Here is a 22,050-nt window from a genome sequence, read left to right as displayed (position 1 = left end):
TATACAAAGAGGGTAAGATGAAGCAGAAAAATAGGAATATATGCACTAATATATAAAAAATGCACATCATGTAAACACAAAGAGGGATTGCAATAAAAAATAACTGGAGGAAATTTTCAAGACATAATTTAAACCTTCCATAGTTTGTCTAACGGAGACACTAGACTAAAGATAGTACAAAGTAAACGGAATAAGGTATCAACTATTAACAGACCTGAACCTCGGGAAACCGTTTACGTAGTAGAGACGCACACTTATATAGATCCATCTCCATCGCCACTTTTGCCATAAATACAAGAGTCCAAACATCTGGACTGTAGCTCATCATCTTCGTAAACGTTTGTGTCAGCTTTCCTACCGACAGGGTAAACTTATAAAATGAGATCTTTACACTCATCTTGGAGATGCCTCTGCACAAATGCCGCTCATCCCATCTCAACGCTGGCCCAATCCATCTCATTCTTCTTTTAAAGTGTATACACCAGATATCTACAGCAATTTATTACTCGTTATACAATTTTCCCACTGTAATCCGTTTCTTAACATTCTATGGTCACATTTATAAAATCTCTTACATTTTCCTCGTCACTGGCCTGGTTTCAACTACAAGTACTGTATGGGTTGATATGCCCATCGAAACCCCATTCTTCCTTCTGATGGGACATTTTTCATTACCAACATTCTAGCTATTTCTTCTCATTCCATCCATGCTGCAGGAATCTTAATACTAATAATTTCCAGTTCGTGATCTGTCCTTCAAGCACGTGCACGTGCCTGCACGAACAGACACACACACACACACACACATATATATACATATAATATATATATAATATATATATATATATATATATATATATATATATATATATATATATATATAGTCAACCCCGCTATTTGTGGTCTCACAATTCGCAGATTTTTTTCTGTAACCTATCTAGAAATTATAATTCGCAGGAAACTTGCCTATTCACGGATTTTTTCGTAGAGCAGTATTCTGTATTTTCATTTTATTTTCGTGACTAAATACTTTACTGTACATAAATATACATCTTATGATAAAATCATGACTTACAGTACTAATTTTCAAATATAAAGTTTAATCATTTCAAATAATATTAAAAAAAAAAATAATTATCTCTTCTTGCATTAACTTAAGGTACATTTTTGTTTGAACTATTAAAATAAGTTATGTTTTATTGCGGGACTTTGGTATTTGAATTTTTTTTTCAAGTAGTCAGTTATAAGCATTCTTCGTCAGAATGTTCCCACTGAGAATCATTACCGAAAGAATTATTTAGGAAAACAATTTAATTGCTAAAAGAAATTAAATTATTAATGGAATTAATTTTAATTTTATACATAAATGTTTATGATACACTAATTCATATTCATGTTTCATTGAGAGAGAGAGAGAGAGAGAGATGAGAGAGATGAGAGAATATGGAGAGAGCGAGAGAGAGAGAGAGAGAGCAGCTTGGGACAGTTCTTAATAACGGTAATGTGTTGTTTGAAATTTGTATTTTAAACATTTTTACAGTGATTAGTGATGAAACATCAATAGTGATAAATTATTCTCTTGTATCCTGTTATAGTATCTGTGATAATCATTGAGTCAACTACTAACTTGGAATGAAGCACAGTTCAGTAAATCAGAAAAAGAATAAAAAATATGGCAACACGCACTACCTACAGTAAATGTCGGGGACAATCTGTTATTAATATATATTACGATAATAATAGTATTACAGCGGACCCCATACTTGACATCCCCAGGAATAGCTAAAATCTGTCAATACTTAGAACCCATATAAAAATGCGTAAAACTTCTTATTTTGTTAGTTCAAACTCAAGAAAAACCCACTGAAAACGCTTATGCCTGTTTTTTAATAGTTTTATCACCAAAAGTGCCTATAATAATGAAATTAGTACGAAAATACAGTAATTTGTGGATGTTTCTCATGGAAAAATGCCACGAATACGCGAATTTCCCGCGAATAATTGGTAGATATGGTCCATAGAGAAATCCCCGAATACTTGAGTCTATGAATGTCGAGAACGTGAATACGGGCGGGCCAATTGTCCAAGTTTATTTTGTCAGGGAAATACAGTTTCTTTTTAAATGTTGCTTTTTTTCATTATACTTAGGAGAGAGAGAGAGAGAGAGGGGGGGGGGGGGGTTGTGATTGTGTGGGATTTTAATCTAGCGTTTTATCGATTTTTACAATAATATTAATATTTGAAAATGAGTAAATATTTTTTATCATGAATACAGTCCTTAGTGAATATTGCTCGAATTTTTTTAAATTAGTTTTCTGCGATATACTATTTGGAGATAAGTTCCACAAAGAAAACATTAAGTAATGAGTTTTATGATGAATTTAGAACATACGTATATAAAATACGTGGGTAGTTTATAGAACGGTGTAACCATTATTACATTGTGTACAATAGTATATGTACATATGAATGAGACTGTAGGTTGGTGACGCCACAGCGATCTTCGTACATATTTTTATGTTAATATTTTGTGAATTAATATACATTTATGATAAAAAAATTATTTACTGTACTGATTACAGTAACATAATGTAATCACAGCAAAATAAAGTACCCAACGCATACTGTAAAGAGCAATTTTGTCGTTTGTAAAATGCTTTTCTCAAGGAATTATTCCTTGAACCTATTAGGGTTTTTATTATGACGATAGGCCAGTGATAAATAAGGTAAAAACGGTTTTATTACGTTTATTACGCAAACAATACTACTTCGATAATCTAAGACAATTATCTTTTGTATGACTGCATTATTGAGAGAAGTTGTTTACTACCAAAATGATAATGAATTTCCGAATAATATATAAGGTAAGATGGTTTTATTACCTTTATTGTCTGTTTCTATAATGTGAATCTTTTCATGTATATTGGTGGTTATCACAGTGGCCACCAATAAACATTATACGTCTATGCAACACGGACAAATCCGTGTACTGCAGTTTATACCCGTGATATAGACCGAGAAACAGTCCAAGGAATAACCTGTGGCTAACTGATCACGCAACTGCAGATCCATATAACTAAGCCATGACCCACTGTATATATACACAGAATCTACTGGTCATCATTACCAGACATATATGTAACTGTAATAACCACAATGCCCTCTTAACTTTTCGAATTCTTAGTGCTTTTTTTGGGGGGGAGGGGATGCACTTGTCACTACAAAACCTTGAAATCCAAGGTCAAACCATCATAATTTCTTCATATGTCTTTGAACTTGGATCTTAAGGCTAAGTAATGACAAGCGCATCCAAAATAAAGCTCGAAGAATTTGAGAAGTTGGAAGGGCATCGTGGCTATTACAATTACACACACACACACACACATCTCTGACCCCTCAATGGAATAGTCGAGAATCGAACTCGCGGCCACCGGGTAAAAGTCCAGCAATAATGATTCACTTAACTCCCTCCACATCATAATTGCCATCAGAGTACATTACTATTATCCTTATTTTTACAATTTATCATTATGTTTACTGATTAAGTAGATCTTCAATTATTCAATGTACACCTAATTTTAAGAAATAAAATTTCTGAAATTTGCATTTACAAGTGCCTTTAAAATAATCCTTCGCTCGCTTCCCACCCCATAAGAGGAGGCCCCAAATGGGGCTGTGCCCTCCAGGCCCCAAAATGTCTAAGAAGACCCCTGATCCTTGGCATCAGTAATGAAATCTGTGATAAACTAGGTGTTCCATTGTGGTCTCCTGAGGGGTCATATGGTAAAATTTGTCTAGTAATTACAGTGTCATTTTCCAAGTCCACTTGATTTGTATTGTTTAGAATGAAATTATTTTAATTGCATTTTAAATGAAGTCACCTTAGGATAATAGTACTCATTAAAATTTAATACAGACAAGCTACTCATATAGGCTAATTTAAGGAATGGAGCAGAGATAATAGTAATGACATCATACTATGAGTGTTAGAAAACAGAAACTTTTTATCATCTTCATTGAAATAACATAGCGCTTATTACTGTATCTTTTATCATCTTAATTGAAATAGCATAACTCTAATTACTGTATTATTTTTATTATCAATATCAATTTAAATTTCTTACCTTCTGCATTAGTACACTGGTATTTTCTCTCCTCATAATACTGTCCATCCATAAATTTCTTTCTAGGTCTCACTCATCTACCTTTAAAGATTTAAAATCGGAAATTGAAAACTTATTTCCCTACACAATTTTATTACTAGTCAGTTACAAAAATTAAATTATACAAAGTAGACAAGAAGTTACTCATTCAAAATGGTTTTAGAAATGGAATTGTGTGTTCAAAATATTCTAGAATTTATTTAGCAGAAAATTACAATACATTTCTAATACATATAAGGAAACAAGGATTAAGTGAAGACACGAGATAATTTTACTTCAACATACTGGGCTTAAATTTGTGGACACTGCTTCTATTTTTCTGAAAAATAAAAATCTAACTTGAGTTACAGCCTAATTTCTGAAAAAATTGTAGCCTCTTCAAAGCTATCTCAGTTTGAATATAATGGCAGAAATGTCAAAATGAAGTAGTACACTGGCACCTCACCCTATTGGATCTTTTAACTTAACAGATGTGTCATCAGGCTGGTAAAAAACATAAAAAAATAAAATAAAAATAAAAACCATACTCTGAACATTTGTGTTTTGCTTTTGAACGTGAAATATATGTGGTTATTTTTTCTTATGTTCAAATTTCTAATGCGTAATGTAATGTACCTGCTGTACTTGAATAAATTTACTCGGTAAACTGAGTACGTATCATATTTTGTTCTTCTGGCAGTTACATACTCTGAAATTCTAAGGTTTTGCTTGAACAAAAGTGCAATTACATGCATATAGTATGTACTGTATCTGTACCTATTTCAGAATAGGTAATCTCTACACTGCAAATCAATCTTAATCATAAGTAAAAAAGATCCCTAAATGAATTAAAAGTTATTCACTTCACTGTATGGTCATAACCTCTAAAATTTTAAGATCTGTGGTTAATTGAAGTATGTATAACTGAACTCAGAGTGCACTATGTACTGAATAACAAATTACTGTTAACTGAATTTATAAATACAGTTCTCATTTGTGAATGTTTAAAAGTCTGATTGCACCATTCCTCTTTTGTTTTACTGTGTGCAAAAACACACTGAAATTCTAAGACTGTGGTTAAATTAACTGCAATATCCTTAGTCTACCAGCTCCACACCTATAAGTATGGAAAGTCACTGTCTGATCAGTTATATACTGATGAAATTCAGCAATTCTGAGTCCGACTAAAATGTCCAAAGTCATCACACACCAACTGAGACTTCACTGTAGTTCATACAAAAAATTTAAAATACATATCTAATATAGTTTGCTATTATGATCAGTATTTAAGGCAATGCTAACATTTTGTCATCTTCAAGGTGAGATTTTGTGCTGCATGTAATTTTTTTTAGCCTGCATATGTGTGCATGTACACAGTACACTCACAAGCATCATGTTAAAAACTGCAGTATTGCATTTACTATGGTAACCTTGAATTCCTGCCTCCTTCTCTCTCTCTCTCTAGCAGTACAATATTTTTATTGACATTTGAAGCGGTACTGTACTGAACTCAATAAGGTAGTGTTACATACATTTAATATTCATTCAGTGTACGTCAGCATGTCTATACATACGTTCATGAGAATCACAATACATAACACTGAACATGAACTGTGGCACCTGTGCAAGGGTGTGTGTGTGTGTACATGTGTGCATACTTACACATATGCATCAGGTTTAGATAAACTTCACACTTACTGCAGTCAATTGCTGTGTAAACAAGATATGTATTACAGTCGGACACCGGTATTTGAGGGGAATTTGTACCAAACCCCCTCCAAAATTCCTAAAATGCACGAATAATTAAAACCCCTCTAAAAATGCTTAGAATTGCCTATATTTTGATCATTTAAAAACAAAAAAAACTAAAAAGGCTTTTAATAGTTTATCCACAAAAAAAGGCATTTAGTCATGAAAATTATATGAGAATACAATAATTAGTGAATATTTCTCAGTGAAAAATACCGCTAATACGCAAATTTTCTGCGATATATATATATATATATATATATATATATATATATATATATATATATATATAGTATATATATATATATATATATGAGAGAGAGAGAGAGAGAGAGAGAGAGAGAGAGAGAGAGAGAGAGAGAGAGAGAGAGCATAAATATCTTTGCCTCTGTTTCAACATTCATGAAAAATTTTGCATTTACTGTGGCCATTCCTGATGCATGTGTATATATACATACATGCATACATCGTGCTAAGATATACTCCACACTTACAATAGCCAATTGCAGTACATAGTTTTATTTTACAGGGTGAGCTTGCAAGATATTTAAAATGCAAAATATCTAACAATATAAAAAACATGTTACAAAACACTACACACTTACTGTGCAACCTCCAAGTCCTTGCTGTATGTGCATGTTTATTGGTACAAATATGATATATCAAGTTAAGGTAAATGATGCACTTACTGCAGCCAATTGCAGTATTTCTACTTAAAGGGCGAGCTCTCAAGATATGTAAAACAAAATATCAAATAAGAAAAATAAATAACTATAAGCATTTTTATCTGCCTTAACATAAGTCAGAGAACACTACACACTTAACTGTGCATCCCAACCACCCCATGTTGTATGCATGTAAGTTTATTGGTGCAAGCATGCATCACGTTAAGATAAACAATGCACTTCACTTACTGCAACCAACTGCAGTGGTAATAAAAAAATAAAACAAAAATCTGTTTTAACATTTATGAAGCACTTCTTATTTTACCCAATCTCTCTCTCGTTCTCTGTGGTTTATTCATTGCAGTACAGTATTATACTTAATTGAGTAATGTTGCGCTACATACATCTTTTAATCTGTATACACACAGAACATTGCATCAAGATAAACTACCACATACTACAATGTAGTACAGTATCATCCATAATAAAGTAACGTACTGTAGCGTGATCTGCATATATTTTTCAGTCTGTGTATGTGTATGCATTTAAATAGTAGTGCATACTATATACATCACACTTGCAGTGTATTCTCTGTCTCTCTCTTAAGTTATTTTCAAAAGGACTTTGGCTTTTTCTCACCTTTCTCTGTCAAGATTAGTCATTTTATAAGGAATAACTCCCCCCTCACCCACCTCTCTCTCTCTCTCTGTAGGTTATTCCTTGTAAAAAATAAATAAATAAAATAAAAGCTTGAAATAGAAAGGTGAAAATATGCCAAATTCCTTTTGGAAAACAGGTTATTGAGAGAGAGAGAGAGAGAGAGAGAGAGAGAGAGAGAGAGAGAGAGAGAGAGAGAGAGAGCACAGTAAGTGTGACACACATATAACGTATATACTACATGCATGCATACACAGCCTGAAAAATATAAGGCAGTCCCCGGTTACAAACGGTTTGGCTTATGACGTTCCGAGGTTAAGGCGCTTTTATATTATATTCATCAGAAATTATTTCCTGGGTTACGACGCCTACAACACTGATCTGGCAGAAGAAATATGACACCAAAAATGCAAAATAATCAATATTTGAAGGATTTTTTGATGAAAAATCCAATAAGAATGCAGTTTACATAGTTATGCACCCAAAACATTAAAAGTAAGGTTTTCTTAGGATTTTTTATGATGTTCCGGCTTACGACGATTTTCGGGTTACAACGTGTCTCAAGAACGGAACCCCATTGTAACCCGGGGACTGCCTTATGTATGTCACACTCCATTACTCTATCAAGGACAATACTATACCACATTAAAGGCCAATAACAATACTTCATCACAGAGAGAGAGAGAGAGAGAGAGTGCAAAGTGTTAAGTAACTTATGTTACAAGAGAGACTTAAAGGTATCTACAGTATCATCTTTTTTATACTGCATGTATGTATTTTATATACTTTGTATGCATACCCAGTAAGTAGAGTATGTTTACAACCAGCTAAGTTTATGTTAGGCAAAACTGTATAGTATTGTAGTATTTGCATATTTTAGATTTTGCCAATATGTATTTCTCTGAAATTGAGAGCTAAGTAAATAATTTCAAATTGAATGAAAATTACAAATTTGAAAATTGATTATAATTTTTCCTAGCTATAAAAAACCAGAGCCTTTTATATAGGAGTATCCCTCAGCACAATTGGATTGGTTGTTGAACTTGGTAACAAGGTACTAGTCAACTAGTGGCATGATATAATGTGGGGGAATATCCCTCTCTCGATTTCCACACTACTTATTTTTCCTTTGGCTACAGGGGGCTGATCAGGGTGGCTGAGATGGGTTTAAAGCACTGTATATAGGTCTCTTGGTTTGTGAACCTAGGAAAAATACCATTAAACTTTATGCAACTGACTGGAGTTGAAAACTACCGTGGTCCCAGTTTCATTGCAAGCATGGGATATCATGATTCCTGTAACCTCCTACTGGCTTGGTGAAATAGTTATCCAGTCGTAGTAACAATTAGCGCTCGGACAGGATGCCCAATGTGTACTCATCTGTCTCTTGTCTGATTCCAAAATATACTTTGATCTAGATGCTGCTTGCGAAAGCGGGTTACACTTTCAGTAAGCAGAAGAGATGCTGTCCTGTCTAAAATGGAGCTCGGGTGCCTACAAAACCTGTTGGGCAGCTACCGTAGTCCTAAGCGAAGATATCTAGAGACTTATGGGAGGCATACTAGAATGAGGTAAAGGTAGTTAGTTCTATGCACAACGTCTGCCCTCATTGCCTGGAATACCAGAAGTTTCTGAAAAGTCAGGGATTGTCCCATGCCCTAGAGAAGATAGGCTGACCACCCATGTGAGGATCGGCTGCTGGTAGAACCATTGCAACGGAAGCAACCACTTCTTTCACAGCAGATGAGGAAGCCAAGCAGCTACAGGTTCAGCATCAGCCAACACCACATATGAAGAAAGCTCAGGTGTTAAGTCCTTTTCCACCAGGTTGTCGAAGAAGGCCATCCATGAATATTCAGTGCAGGCCACATATTCCATTGGTACTCCAATGATGTCTTGTGGGTACTTGGAGTGTCACATCCAGATGAGATGGAGGGCAGGCAGTTGCTGAAGGAGCACCTCCAGCAGCAGCTGCTTTTTCCTCAGAGATGAGGGCATGAACAGGCTTCATATCACCAGTAGCTACTATCCCTCCTAGAAGTATTATCACTGCATATTATGCAATGGGATAGGGATGGAAGACGTAAGGAGAAAGGAACTAGAAGGATTCAGGCACCTCACTAGGGGTGTCTTCCTCCCTGAGAAATCTAGAAAATGCCTTGTCATTCTTTCTATGCTTGCAAAACTTCTTCCACCATAATACATAAGTCCCAACCAGCATACTCCCAAAATGAGAAACCCTACAGTAAGATTATCCACATACAAAAGGAACAATAACAGTGTGTCAACTGCTACAGTAGACATGTACTGCCATCATTTCTGCTGTAGCAGTAGAAAAAACAGTAAAGTAACACAATTAGCAACGAATGAAAAATCAAACAGAGCAGGCTACTTATCTGCATTTTCACCGGACAATCAGTAGTTAAGTTGAGTGCAGCATGCCTGCACTATCTAAACTGAAGAAAAGCGAGTATTGACCGAAGGTGAGTGAGGGGTATTCCCCCATTCATCTCCTATCTTTCACCAGTTAACTATCTTGTCACCAAATTCAATGACTGATCTAGCTAGAGCTCGAATCGCTCCTACATAAAAGGTGGAGGTTTGTATATTTGCTGGAACAAATATATGTACCAGTTAGGATAGGAAACTAATTACATTAGTATATGGAACTGCTAAGTAAGTTACTCCAAGGGTACTGAATTGTGCTGGCTTTATGCCTACCTTTTTTACTTAATGAATTTCATTCCTTATCAGGGTGGGCCATAAATGCCAACTGTCACTTATGGTGAGGTGCCACTGTAGGAGCTTCAATTCTTCCTAAGACATCAGCTGTCTCATTTTATTAAAATTCTCATTTGTTCATGAAACTTACCTGTCAGATATATATATAGCTGTATTCTCTGAAGCCTGACAGAATTTCTAAAAACTTACGACACGTAATGGGAGTAGGGTGGTTAGTACCCATTCCCGCCGCTGGGAGGCGGGTATCAGGAACCATTCCCATTTTCTATCAGATTTCTTCTGTTGCCGGTGTTATAAACACTGTTTACATCACCTCCGCCTCAGGATTTTGGAAAACTGTTCTTGCTTAAGTATCCTCTTGACTATTTGGGTTTTTTGATATTGGATCGATAGCTTGACATACGTGACTTTGGATTGTTTAGATTTTGGCTTGGTTTTTTCCTTGAATAAGATGTCTGGGTCTAGTTCGGCTAGCGCCAGGGTGTGCATGAGGGATGAATGTAAGGTGAGGCTACCAAAGGCTTTGGTTGATCCTCACACAGTATGTAAAGGTTGTAGGGGACAAGTTTGTATGTATGATTTTCGCTGCACTGAATGCGAAAGTTTGACTGATGTACAATGGAAGACGTATGAATCCTACGTTAATAAATTAGAGCGTGACAGGATCAGGAGGTCTTCCTCCAGGAGTAAATCGGTACAGACAGGGTATTAATGTATCCCCTTCTAACCCTCCTGTAGAGTTTGTAACTCCTAACCCCGTAGTGTTGCCTTCGGGCCCTCAAGTGGTGTCTGCGGAGGGTAATGCCCTTTCGCTTATTCTGGATTCTTTGAAAACTCTCGAATCCAAAGTGCTTGCCCTTGAAAATAGGCAAAGTGCTAAGTGCAGTGATAGTGCCCCTAGTGAAGTGGAGGGGGCGTCAGATCGGCCCTATAGCGCCTCTAGGCTGGGACCTCTGCCGGACTCCCAGGAGGACTCGGGAGAGGGCATGTTGAAGGCCGAAGGAGGGTTACGGGGATCCCCCACCGATCTGACGTCCCTTCAGCAGCTCCTGTAGACAATTCCCAGGCTGCTAAGGAGCGTGCTCGAGCATACCTCCTTAAGGATTGTTTTTCGTCCTCCGACGCGTCCTCCCCACGCAAGGGGTGGGAATCTCGTCCGGATTCACGGCCTCTGAAGAGGACCTTTCAAGATCAAGACGCTTCACGTCATGCTTTGTCTGATTGGCGGTCTTCTCCGGAAAGCGTAGCTTTTCCGCCCCAGAAGAAGACTAGTACGTCATCTGACGATGACGCCTTTGAGCGCCCCAGTCGCTCTAGAGCCAGGGCTTTTCCTGTGAGAAGGAAGAAGGCGTCCCCTCGCCCCTCGCCTTCTCACAGGCACAGCTCTTCTCCTCGCAAGGAGACCTTCTCAGACTGAAGTGATACGCGCTATGCAACATCAACTGGATGCCTTGCTTGAAGCAGAGGGAGACGGTTCCTCGTCGCAGGAAGGACGACAGACTGCCGGTCAAAAGGACCAGACAGTCTCCTCCGCCTTCTCCTCGTTCTTCCCCGTCTCCGGTTGTTTCGCCCTCTAGACTTCGTTCTTCTTTGGAGAGAGAGAGAGGTCTCATCGCGCTCCCCTCTCTTCTCGGCAAGAGGACGATCGGCATTCCGATCTCGACACTTTTGTGGACGACGAAGTTGAGCCTATGGAACGGACTTCAGTACTTTTGGATCCTCGTAGTAAAGAAAAAGCGTCTTCCTTTTCTGCTCCTCGTAGACCTGCTCGTGTCGACGATCAGCGTGACGCTCGTCAGTTTGCAGTTCCGGTATCTTCGCGGGACGTTCGTAAGGACGCTTCGCTTGACGTTCGGAGGGACGCTTCGCTCGACGCTTGTTTAGACGCTTCGCTGGATGCTCGCATGGACGCTAGGATGGACGCTCCTCTGGACGCTAGTAGAGGAGTTCGTAAAAGCGCTTTTGGACGCGAACGTGGGAAGTTTGCTCTCACTCGGACGCTTTTCCCGAGTCTATTGCTGACGCTTCACGTCTACGTGCAACATCACGTTCACCTCAAGCTTTGGTTGATCCTGTGACTATGAAGGATTCTGGTTCGGATCCGCTCCCCACTTCTTCTCGACATCGCTCAGATATGAGACTCGGAGTGAAGGGTCTTTTGCCTCTTCCTTCGGGGTTTCACTCTGGTAAGGAAGAAGGAGAGTTAAGCTGCTCTTAGGAAAGAGGTTGAAGGAGATCAACCTTCGACGTCTGCTTCTTCGGACTACAAAGTCTTAGCTCGGCTTCTCCGTGATTCGTTCGGGGATACCTTCCTTCCTTCTGCTCCGCCTTCTCCTCCCTCGCAGTTTTCTTCGTCGAAAGCAAGCAAGCACCTGGTTTTGTAAGATGAGACTTCGCTATCGACCAAGAGGGCTTTCCGTAAGGTTAATACCTAGATGGAATCTAGGAAGACGCAAGGAAGGACCACTTTCGCCCTGCCTCCGTCTAGGCTTAGCGGTAAGGCAGGGATGTGGTACGAAACTGGTGAGAAGTTGGGACTGAAAGTTCCTACTTCGGCGCAAGGAGATTTCGCCAGTGTGTGGATGCATATAGATCTCTCTTAGCTTCAGCGAAGGTTTCGTGGACGACGTCTGAACTGGATCATCTTTTGAAAGGCCTTTTCAGGTCCTTGGAAGTATTCAACTTCTTAGACTGGTTTCTGGGAGTGTTAAGACAACCAGTCTCGTAAGCCCCAGATTCAATTAGCCTCGGGAGCTGTCCAGTGTGTTGTCATGCATGGACAAGGCTGTCAGAGATGGCTCGGAGGAGTAGCCTCTCATTTTTCAGCAGGCGTTTTTAAAGAAGAGATCGCTTTATTGCAATTTTGCTGCTAAGTCTGTCTCTCCCGCACAGAGGGCAGAGCTTTTGTTTGCGCCTTTTTCGAGCCATCTCTTCCCCCAGGCTATGGTGAAGGATCTGGCAGTAAGCCTTCAAGAGAAAGCCACTCAAGACCTTTTGGCTCAGTCGTCGCGACGTCCTACGGGGCCTTCCACGTCTTCAGGAGCCCAATCTAGTAGAAAGCAGAAGCCCTTTCGTGGAGGAACTTCAGCTAGATCTTCACCCCGAGGAAGAAGTCTTCCTAGAGGTAGAGCCCCAGCTAAGTCTAGGGGCAAGAAGTGAGAGATCCGTCCTTCAGTCACCGGTAGGAGCCAGGCTGCAGTTGTTTGGAGAAGCCTGGAGAGAGAGAGAGGCGGACACCTGTCTCTCAACATCATAGAGAAGGGGTACACAAAATCCCTTTCGTAAAGCCGCCCCCACTGACTTCCAACTCCCAGGGACTTGTCCCCGTCGTATCCTCGAGAAAAGCGGAAGATACTCTTCGACTGCTCGAGCAGATGCTCGAGAGGCGAGCAGTGGAACAGGTCTTCGACCTGGCAAACGCCAGGATTTTACAACAGATTGTTTTCTTGTACCGAAACAATCAGGAGGGTGGCGGACCGGTCTTGGACGTAAGTCGTCTGACCTCTTTATAGAGAAGCAGAGGTTCAAGATGGAGACACCTCAGTCAGTTCTGGGGCCTTAAGACCTGGAGATTGGATGTATCACTCGACCTTCAGGACGCCTAGTTCCACGTCCTGATACATCCCCAATCTATGAAGTACCTTCGGTTCGTCCTGAAAGGAAAGGTCTTTCAGTTCAGGGCTCTTTGTTTCGGACTGAGTACGGCCCCATTTGTCTTCACCATCTTAATGAAGAATGTGGCGAGGTGGCTCCATCTTTCCAACATCAGGATCTCGCTCTATCTGGACGACTGGCTCATACGAGCCTCTTCGCAGACCCGGTGCCTGAAGGACCTGCATACGACTCTGTCTTTAGCTGCGTCCCTGGACTTCTGGTGAACTTCGAAAAGTCACATCTGACCCCAACACAGTCCATCGTGTATCTGGGGATTCAGATGGATTCAGTGGCTTTTCAGGCTTTTCCGTCCCAGGAACGTCAGCAACAAGGCATAGAAAAAGTGTCAGCCTTTCTAGGGAAGGATTCATGCTCGGTGAGGGAATGGATGAGTCTGCAGGGGACCATTTCCTCGCTGGAGAAGTTTGGTTTCCCTGGGGAGGCTACACCTTCGACCTCTTCAGTTCATCCTGTCGGACAGTTGGACAGAGAAGGACAACCTCGAAATGACTTTGATGATCATCTCAGAAGAGGTAAAGAGCCATCTAAGATGGTGGCTCGATCCGTTGAAGCTGTCAGAGGGCATGTCCCTCAAGCTTCGGGACCCCGACCTAGTGTTGTTCTCCGACGCGTCATCCACGGGGTGGGGTGGGAGCAACACTAGGGGGGAAGAAAAGTGTCAGGCACCTGGAGAGGGGAACAGGTAGCCTGGCATATCAATTTCAAAGAGCTGGCAGTGGTTCAGTTAGCGCTACCGGTTCTTCCAAGACAAAGTCTCCCGTCGCGCAGTCCAAGTCAACTCGGACAACACCACAGCCCTGGCATACTTGAAGAAACAAGGAGGGAAGCACTCTCGCTCCCTGTTCGCTCTAGCGAAAGAGATTCTGCTTTGGGCGAAGGAGAGAGAAATCACGATCTTGACAAGGTTTCATTGCTGGAGTCGAGAACGTCCCGTGCGGATCTACTCAGTCGACAAGGACAGTTGCTGCCGACAGAGTGGACCTCCATCAGAACATATGCCAGGAGCTGGTGGGGTCTTTGGGGATGTCCCTTGGTGGATGTTTTTGCAACCTCAAGAACGACGAGACTTCCTCTTTACTGCTCCCCGGTTCTCGATCAGGGAGCAGTAGCAGTAGACGCCCTTTTATGGGATTACAGTAGGTGCCTCGATAATCACGGGGATAGGGCCCAGAACCCCCCGTGATAAGTAAATACCCGTGTTATCCTGATACCCCCCCTAAAAATTGCTTTAAAACTGCTTACTTTAATATTAACCCACCAAGACCACTATTTCAATGTTTATAACTGCCTACTTTAGTTCAAGCACCAAATATTTGGTCTTCAACTATCACCTTAAACTAAATTCAAGACAGTTTCAAAGTTATTCTTTCCTATCTTCAATTTGTTTCCCCTTCATCAGATCAGCAAACAAAAGTATATTACCTAACAATTCCTTTCTATTTTCATGATTTGGCTGCTGCATCAAACTAAAAGTACATAGTATATCTATTTTGTGAATGAACATATTTATGATAAAAAAAACATGATTTACTGTAAAGATTACAGCACCAACTATAATAATGTATAAACAGCAAATACAGCAATATAAATCTAGTTTTGTCTTTTGTTTACGTTTAGAATCAGCTGATGGACGTTTATTACCGAAAGAATTATTTTGGAAATAAAACAATTTAGTTGCCAAAAGAAATGAATTTATTAATGGAATTATTATTATCTTTAACTTTGTACATAATAGTTTTATGGTATTATGATTCAGTAATTCCATATTCATTGAGAGAGAGAGAGAGAGAGAGAGAAGGAGAGAGGAGAAGAGAACGAAGAGAGAGAGAGAGAGAGAGAGAGAGGAGAGAGAAAGATAGAGAAGAAGAGAGCAGCTTGGGATGAGAGTTACTGTTGAATAGCTTGAGAGACAGCTTAGGACGAGCGTACTGTTACTAGCTTAGCTCGAGAAATACTAATGAAATTTGTGTATTTGAAATATTTTTATGGTGATAAAGAAGAAATGAAACATGGATAGTGATACGATATTCTCTTGTATACTGTTTATGTGGATAATCATTGAGTCAACTATAAAAGTTGTATTGAAGCAGGTTTCGTAAATCACAGAAAGAATAAAAGACCTTTTTGTTCTTTTCTTACGATAATAATAGATCAGTATTATAGAAAATCTGACAAGTGATAAAAGAAAGAGAGAGAGAGAGAGAGAGAGAGAGAGAGAGAGATGAAGAAGAGAGGGAGGAGAGGAGGGAGAGGAGGAGAGAAGAAGAAGAGCTTGGGATGAGGAGTAACTGTTGAATAGCTTGAGAGACCAGCTTAGGACGAGCGTACTGTTACTAGTTTAGCTCGAGAAATACATGAATGAAATTTGTTTTGAATGTTTTTTATGGTGATAAGAAATGAAACATGGATAGTGATGACGATTTCTCTTGTATACTGTTATAATGTGATAATCATTGAGTCAACTATAAAGTTGTATTGAAGCAGTTTTCGTAAATCACAGAAAGAATAAAGAACCTTTTTTGTTCTTTGATTACGTAATAATAAAGATCAGTATTATAGTTTTTTTTTCTGCAAGTGTAAAGAGAGAGGAGAGAAAAAAATTGCTATTTACATTCATAGTATTTTGAACATTTGTAAATGAGTGGTATCCTAAAAATCATTTAGTTTATGAAAAGAAGAAGAAAACACAGTAATTAGTGAATCTTGCTCTATGATAAAATTCGCGATTTTGTTAATTTTCTGGGATATACGTAGTATTTGGGCTCCACAAAAAAGTGAGTGATTTTTGACAGAATTTAGAGGATACTTACGTAAAAATACATCGGCAGTTTGTTGCACGGTGTAACCACTATCATATTGTGTACGAACAAGACTATTATAGGTTTGGTGAAGGTGGTCATACGTATTTTTTTCGTGAATGAATATACATTTATGATTAAAAAAAATAGTTACTGTACTGCTTAGAGTACCATAATGTAATATTAATGTAATCACATCAAACTAAAGTAATCGTTGCATGCTGTAAACATATAAAGTGTATTTTTGTCTTTTGAAAAATGCATTCCCCAAGGAATTATTCCTTGAAGAAGCTTTTTATTATGAAGATATGCCAATGATATATAAGATATGCGTTTTATTATGAATATAATTATGACAATAATACATAAGGTAAAATGGTTTTGTTACGTTTAAGCTTCGTCGCCGATCGCAAACAACAATATGATAATCTATGACAATTATCGTTTGTATGACTGCCGTGTTTGATTACGTTATACCAAAACAATAAAGAAGTTCGAATTGAAAATTAATGTTTTCCTAAATGTTATTACTACTGTAATTACAATAATACTATTAACATTTCTAAAAGGTTAAGAATGACAAAGGTGCTGTTAAGTGTAACTCAATGTTTACATTTCTGCTGGCCGCTCAACTACAAGTTGATGTCAATGATGTGGGATTATTCCATGAATAGGGCTATATATTATGAAGATATGCATAATATATAAGTGAGAATGGTTTTATTACCTTTATTGTCAGTTAATATTTAATATCATAATGTGAATCTGTTCATTGCATTTGTTGGTTATCGAAACGGAACGAGGCTTAGCCTACCAGGGGATTCATACCAGTGATATAGACTGAGAAGTTGGTGCCAACCCCAAAGGAAAACCCTTGTGGGGATTAACTGAATCCGTGATTGCTGGATCCGTGACTAAGCGAGGCCCCACTGTAGACGGGTCTAGATCTCTACGCATTTCCCCCTTCAAGATCCTGGGGGAGTGATGAGAAAGTTTTGCAAAGCTTCGGAAGGGGCGAGGTTAACGTTAATCGCCCCCTTTTGGCCCGCAGCGGACTGGTTCACAGAGGTGATGTCATTCCTGGTAGATTTTCCGAGATCTCTTCCGTTAAGGAAAGATCTACTCAAACAGCCCCACTTCGAGAGGTACCACAAAAACCTCTCCGCTCTGAGTCTGACTGCGTTCAGACTATCCAGAAGCTGGCCAGAGCGAGAGGTTTTTCGAGACAGGTGGCTAAAGCTATCGCCACCGCGAGGAGACCATCATCAATCGCGGTTTACCAATCGAAGTGGGCAGCTTTTAGGAGCTGGTGTAAGAAGAAAGGAGTTTCCTCTACCACGACCTCTGTGAGCCAGATCGCCGACTTCCTACTTTTCTCAGACGAGATTTGAAGCTTGCAGTGTCGACCATTAAGGCTACAGAAGTGTTTTATCTGTGGTTTTTTTCATCATAGAGGTCTAGACCTAGCCAATAACAAAAGATCTCCATGATCTTTTTTTGAGATCTTTTGAGACCACCAAAAAAAGGTACCTCTTCCTAAGTTGCCTTCTTGGAACTTAGACGGGTGGTTTCCTTTAAGTTTTTAATGTCCCAAGTCGCTATGAAACGCTCTTCACACTACGTCTTTGCGAGACTTGACGAAGAAGACTGTATTCCTAACTGCTCTGGCGACGGCGAAGAGAGTTAGCGAGATACAAGCTATTAGTAAGCACGTCGGCTTCAAAGGGCATAATGCGGTCTGCTCTTTGGCAATGACGTTTCTGGCTAAGAATGAGAACCCCTCCAACCCTTGGCCTAAGGAGTTTGAGATCAAGGGTATGGCGGAGATCATTGGTCAAGAGCCAGAAAGAGTCCTGTGTCCTGTCAGGGCTCTAAGAGAATACCTTCGAAGAACAAGAAATTGTAGAGGTTCTGCGGAGAACTATGGTGTTTCGGGTTAAGAGACCAGATATGCCCCATGTCCAAAAGAATGCACTGGCATTCTTTTTAAGGAACACCATAAAGGAGGCGCACTCTTCTTGCAACGACAATTTTTTTTGATTTTGGACTTGTTGAGAGTGAACGCTCCCACCCGAAGTGGGGAGGGGGGCTATTCGACCTCGATAGCCTTCCAGAAAAATATGGCCCTCAAAGATATTTTGAGTGCCACGTTTTTGGAGGAGTAACTCGGTGTTCGCCTCGCACTACCTACGGGAGGTGAGAACAACGTACGAAAATTGGTTACTCTCTTGGGGCCATACGTCGCCGCAGACACTATCTTTTGGGGGCAGGAGGTAGCACTCATCCTTTCCCATAGAAAAAAAGGGTTTTAGGGGTTGGAGTTTTTTTTTAAATTCTTATTTTTTATTTTTATGGGTTTTATATTTGGTTTTTGTTTAAGGGGGGGTTCGGGGGCCCCGGGGCCCCGGGAATGCGGGACTTTTTTTTCCCTTCTTTATTTAAGCCTTTTTTTAATTTATATGGTGGGGGCGTATATTTTTGTTTTTTTTTTGGTTTTAGGCTAAACTTTAGGGGTGGCGTTGGTTTTTTGGGGGCCTCGTTTTTTGCCCCCTTCGGGAAAAAAAAAGTTAATTTGGTTCACTGGTTTTGTCTAGTCACATTGTGGTCACGTCCCCGTTGACAGATCATCTAGAGCGCACCAACTACACAGGTCACTACCTTGTTGGTAACTCTAGTGAAGCAGATGCAGGCTTGGGTGACAGTAATCACGAAGTCATGCTATGCTAAACAGGTAAGGAACCAAGATGTCAATCATCTACATGTATATGTTTCCTAAAATCCTTTTCTGTCTCTCCCACCGCCGCAAAGGTGGGATTCAGCTATATATATATCTGACAGGTAAGTTTCATGAACAAAATGATATTGTTAAGATACAATAAAGTTTGTTCATACTTACCTGGCAGATATATATATATTAAGTACCCACCCACCTCCCCTCAGGAGACAGTGGAGATAGAAATCTGATAGAAAATGGGAATGGTTCCTGATACCCGCCTCCCACCCGCGGCGGGAATGGGTAACCTAACCACCCTACTCCCACTATGTGTGTCGTAAGTTTTTAGAAATTCTGTCGGACTTCAGAGAATTCAGCTATATATATATCTGCCAGGTAAGTATGAACAAACTTTATTGTATCTTAACAATATCATACTTTCTATAATACTCTAACCCCATGTCAAACAAAAGTAGTCAGATTGCAATCCTCAACTAAGACTCAACATCTACTCCTCAAAAAATGCCCCTTCTATACAATATTTCATCAGGATCTGCATGAAGGAACTAGAATTTTTACATTTTGTCAAAATGAAGCCTTAACTCATAATAACATACCATCATTGATAAAAAAAAAATCATGAGTCCAAAATCTGAATTGTGTTGCAAGGTCCAAGGTCCAGCTTTTGTTGGAATATTTGTAAAAGTCCACACACCTTTTGTATCATCTCCATGGTAAACAAACAACCCCAAAGCAGAAACTGGACCTCTTTGTAGGGCTTAAATTCTTCAAAGGAATCTGACTGGTATTCAGAATGGTTATCAACTGACAAAGTTAACTAGAGTGCCCTTATCCATGAATAAGATCTGTAACAAAGTACTGCACAAAACTGTTTAGGGTCCTTTTAATGTTTACAGTTTTTTGCAAATAGCAGTACAGTAAACACTTCCTTGCAGCTTTATCTAAGTGAAAAATAACAGCAGTATCTCTCACGTATGTGTCCTCAAGTGCATTTTTAGACTATATGATTGAGCAAAACTACTGGGACATTCTGGGCAAGCAAATGGCTTCTCTCCTGTATGTGTTCTCATGTGTATTGTGAGTGTGTCAGCACGAAGAAAACTACGTTTCACATACACTGCAGGAAAATGGCTTCTCTCCAGTATGTGTTTCTCATGTGTATTTTGAGTTGACCAGAGTGTGAGAAGCTTTTTACTTTGGACATATTGTGCAAGTGTAAGGCTTTTCTCCCGTGTGTGTTTTTCTCATGTGTGTCTTGAGCTGACCAGATCGTGAAAAACTGCTCTCACATACTGTGCAGGTAAATGGCTTTTCACCAGTATGAGTTTTTATATGATTCTTTAGACTACTTGATTGAGCAAATGTACTTGGGCACTCAGTACAAGCATACGGCCTCTCACCCGTGTGAGACCTCATGTGCCCTTTGAAGACGCTTTTTTCATAAAAGCTCTTCCCACATTCACTGCAAAGGAATGGCCTCTCCCTTCTGTGCGTTTTCATGTGTTTTTTAAGGGTCTGAGAAGTTGGGAAGACACACTTGCATTCAGGGCATGACCTCTCTACTGCATGAGTTCTCATGTGTCTCTTGAGAGGGCCAGCATGAGAAAAACTCCTTCCACACACTGGGCAAGTGGTTGGCTTTTCACCTTCAGTATGCATTTTCATGTGTCTCTTGAGTCCAAAAGACTGGGAAAACTTATTTCCACATTCAGGGCAAGAATAAGGCTTCTCTCCAGTATGGATTCTTATGTGCTTTCGAAGATGAGTTGATTGAGCAAATTTATTTCCGCATTCAGAGCAAGCTGAATGGGCTTCTCCCCACCTGTATGACTTCTCATGTGCACTCGGAGACTATCTGGTACAGCAAAACTACTCTGACATTCAGTGCAAGAATAAGGCCTCTCACCTGTATGGGTTCTCATGTGCACTTTGAGTTTATGTGACTGTGAAAATGAGCTCCCACATTCTGCACAGGTGAATTTCTTCCTATCTTTCTGAGTTTTTATGTGCTTTCCCTGATTATGAAGATTCTTTTCACCAATCACATTCTCTTCACAATCATCATCACAACTTGGCAAGTCCTTTTCACAGCCTGTCATTTCACCAAACTCAAACACCTCTGGGTCAGCCTTGACCTCAACTTCAACAGATGGACCTCGATATAATGTGCCACCATCATCATCACCATTGTCTGTGATTAAAGCTGAACTAGACTCAAAATTTGTATATTCATGATTGTCTGGTGAAAATGATAGTGGATCTTCCTCTTCTATACTCTCAGGATGATCAAGCTCTTCTTTGACTTTAACCTCAATAGTTGGGCCTATGTAAATGGAATTATCATCCTCATCACCACTGGGTACTGTTCGTGGGTTTATTCTCAGTATTTTTTTTATCCTGACCAATTAAATGGAATTCTAATGGGTTTTTTGGCTCCATTTTCCAGGAAGTTATACTTAAAGGTGTAGCTCTCAAGTACTAATTACACAGTGTTGTCAAAGAATTTCAATGCTGCCTGAGCAGGCTTCATTTCATGTTTTTATTTTCCACACCTATCTGCAACAAATAACCTTACACTCTCACCCCTACCACAATTTCTCTCACTTTATTTTCTCAAAAAACAATCATGAACATGATGAAAAGCAATTATGTAATTGTAACATACAGTACAGATTTAAATTTAAAAACCATATTAAATCAAACCACCCACTTATAGGTAATTATTCATGATAACATCTACAATAATAAAAATATTTCAGAAGTGACATAAAACTACTTAACATTTAAATTGATCATGAATTTATCATGGAATTTAGGGCATAGCCCAAGCGCTGGGACCTGCGAAGGCCATTCAGCGCACACTTATCATCTTGAATAACACCTACAAC

The 22,050-nt window shown here is 39.4% G+C and overlaps 1 protein-coding gene across 1 annotated transcript in view; it reads right to left on the bottom strand.

Annotated features, from left to right (window-relative positions):
- LOC135199623 (zinc finger protein 84-like) overlaps positions 1 to 21,692 on the bottom strand; it is a 108,852-nt gene extending 87,160 nt beyond the window's left edge. The window contains exons 1-3 of the mRNA XM_064227781.1: positions 21,649 to 21,692; positions 21,069 to 21,559; positions 20,358 to 20,964 (exon numbers count right to left, since the gene is read on the bottom strand). Coding sequence (XP_064083851.1) covers positions 20,358 to 20,964; positions 21,069 to 21,559; positions 21,649 to 21,692 — 1,142 coding nt within the window. The remainder of the gene's footprint in view (positions 1 to 20,357; positions 20,965 to 21,068; positions 21,560 to 21,648) is intronic.
- Positions 21,693 to 22,050: the final 358 nt, after the last annotated feature.

The sequence above is a fragment of the Macrobrachium nipponense genome, chromosome 26 (assembly GCF_015104395.2).
Source record: "Macrobrachium nipponense isolate FS-2020 chromosome 26, ASM1510439v2, whole genome shotgun sequence".
NCBI classification, from domain to species: Eukaryota; Metazoa; Arthropoda; class Malacostraca; order Decapoda; family Palaemonidae; genus Macrobrachium; species Macrobrachium nipponense.
This window is presented reverse-complemented; position numbering and strand designations above follow the sequence as displayed.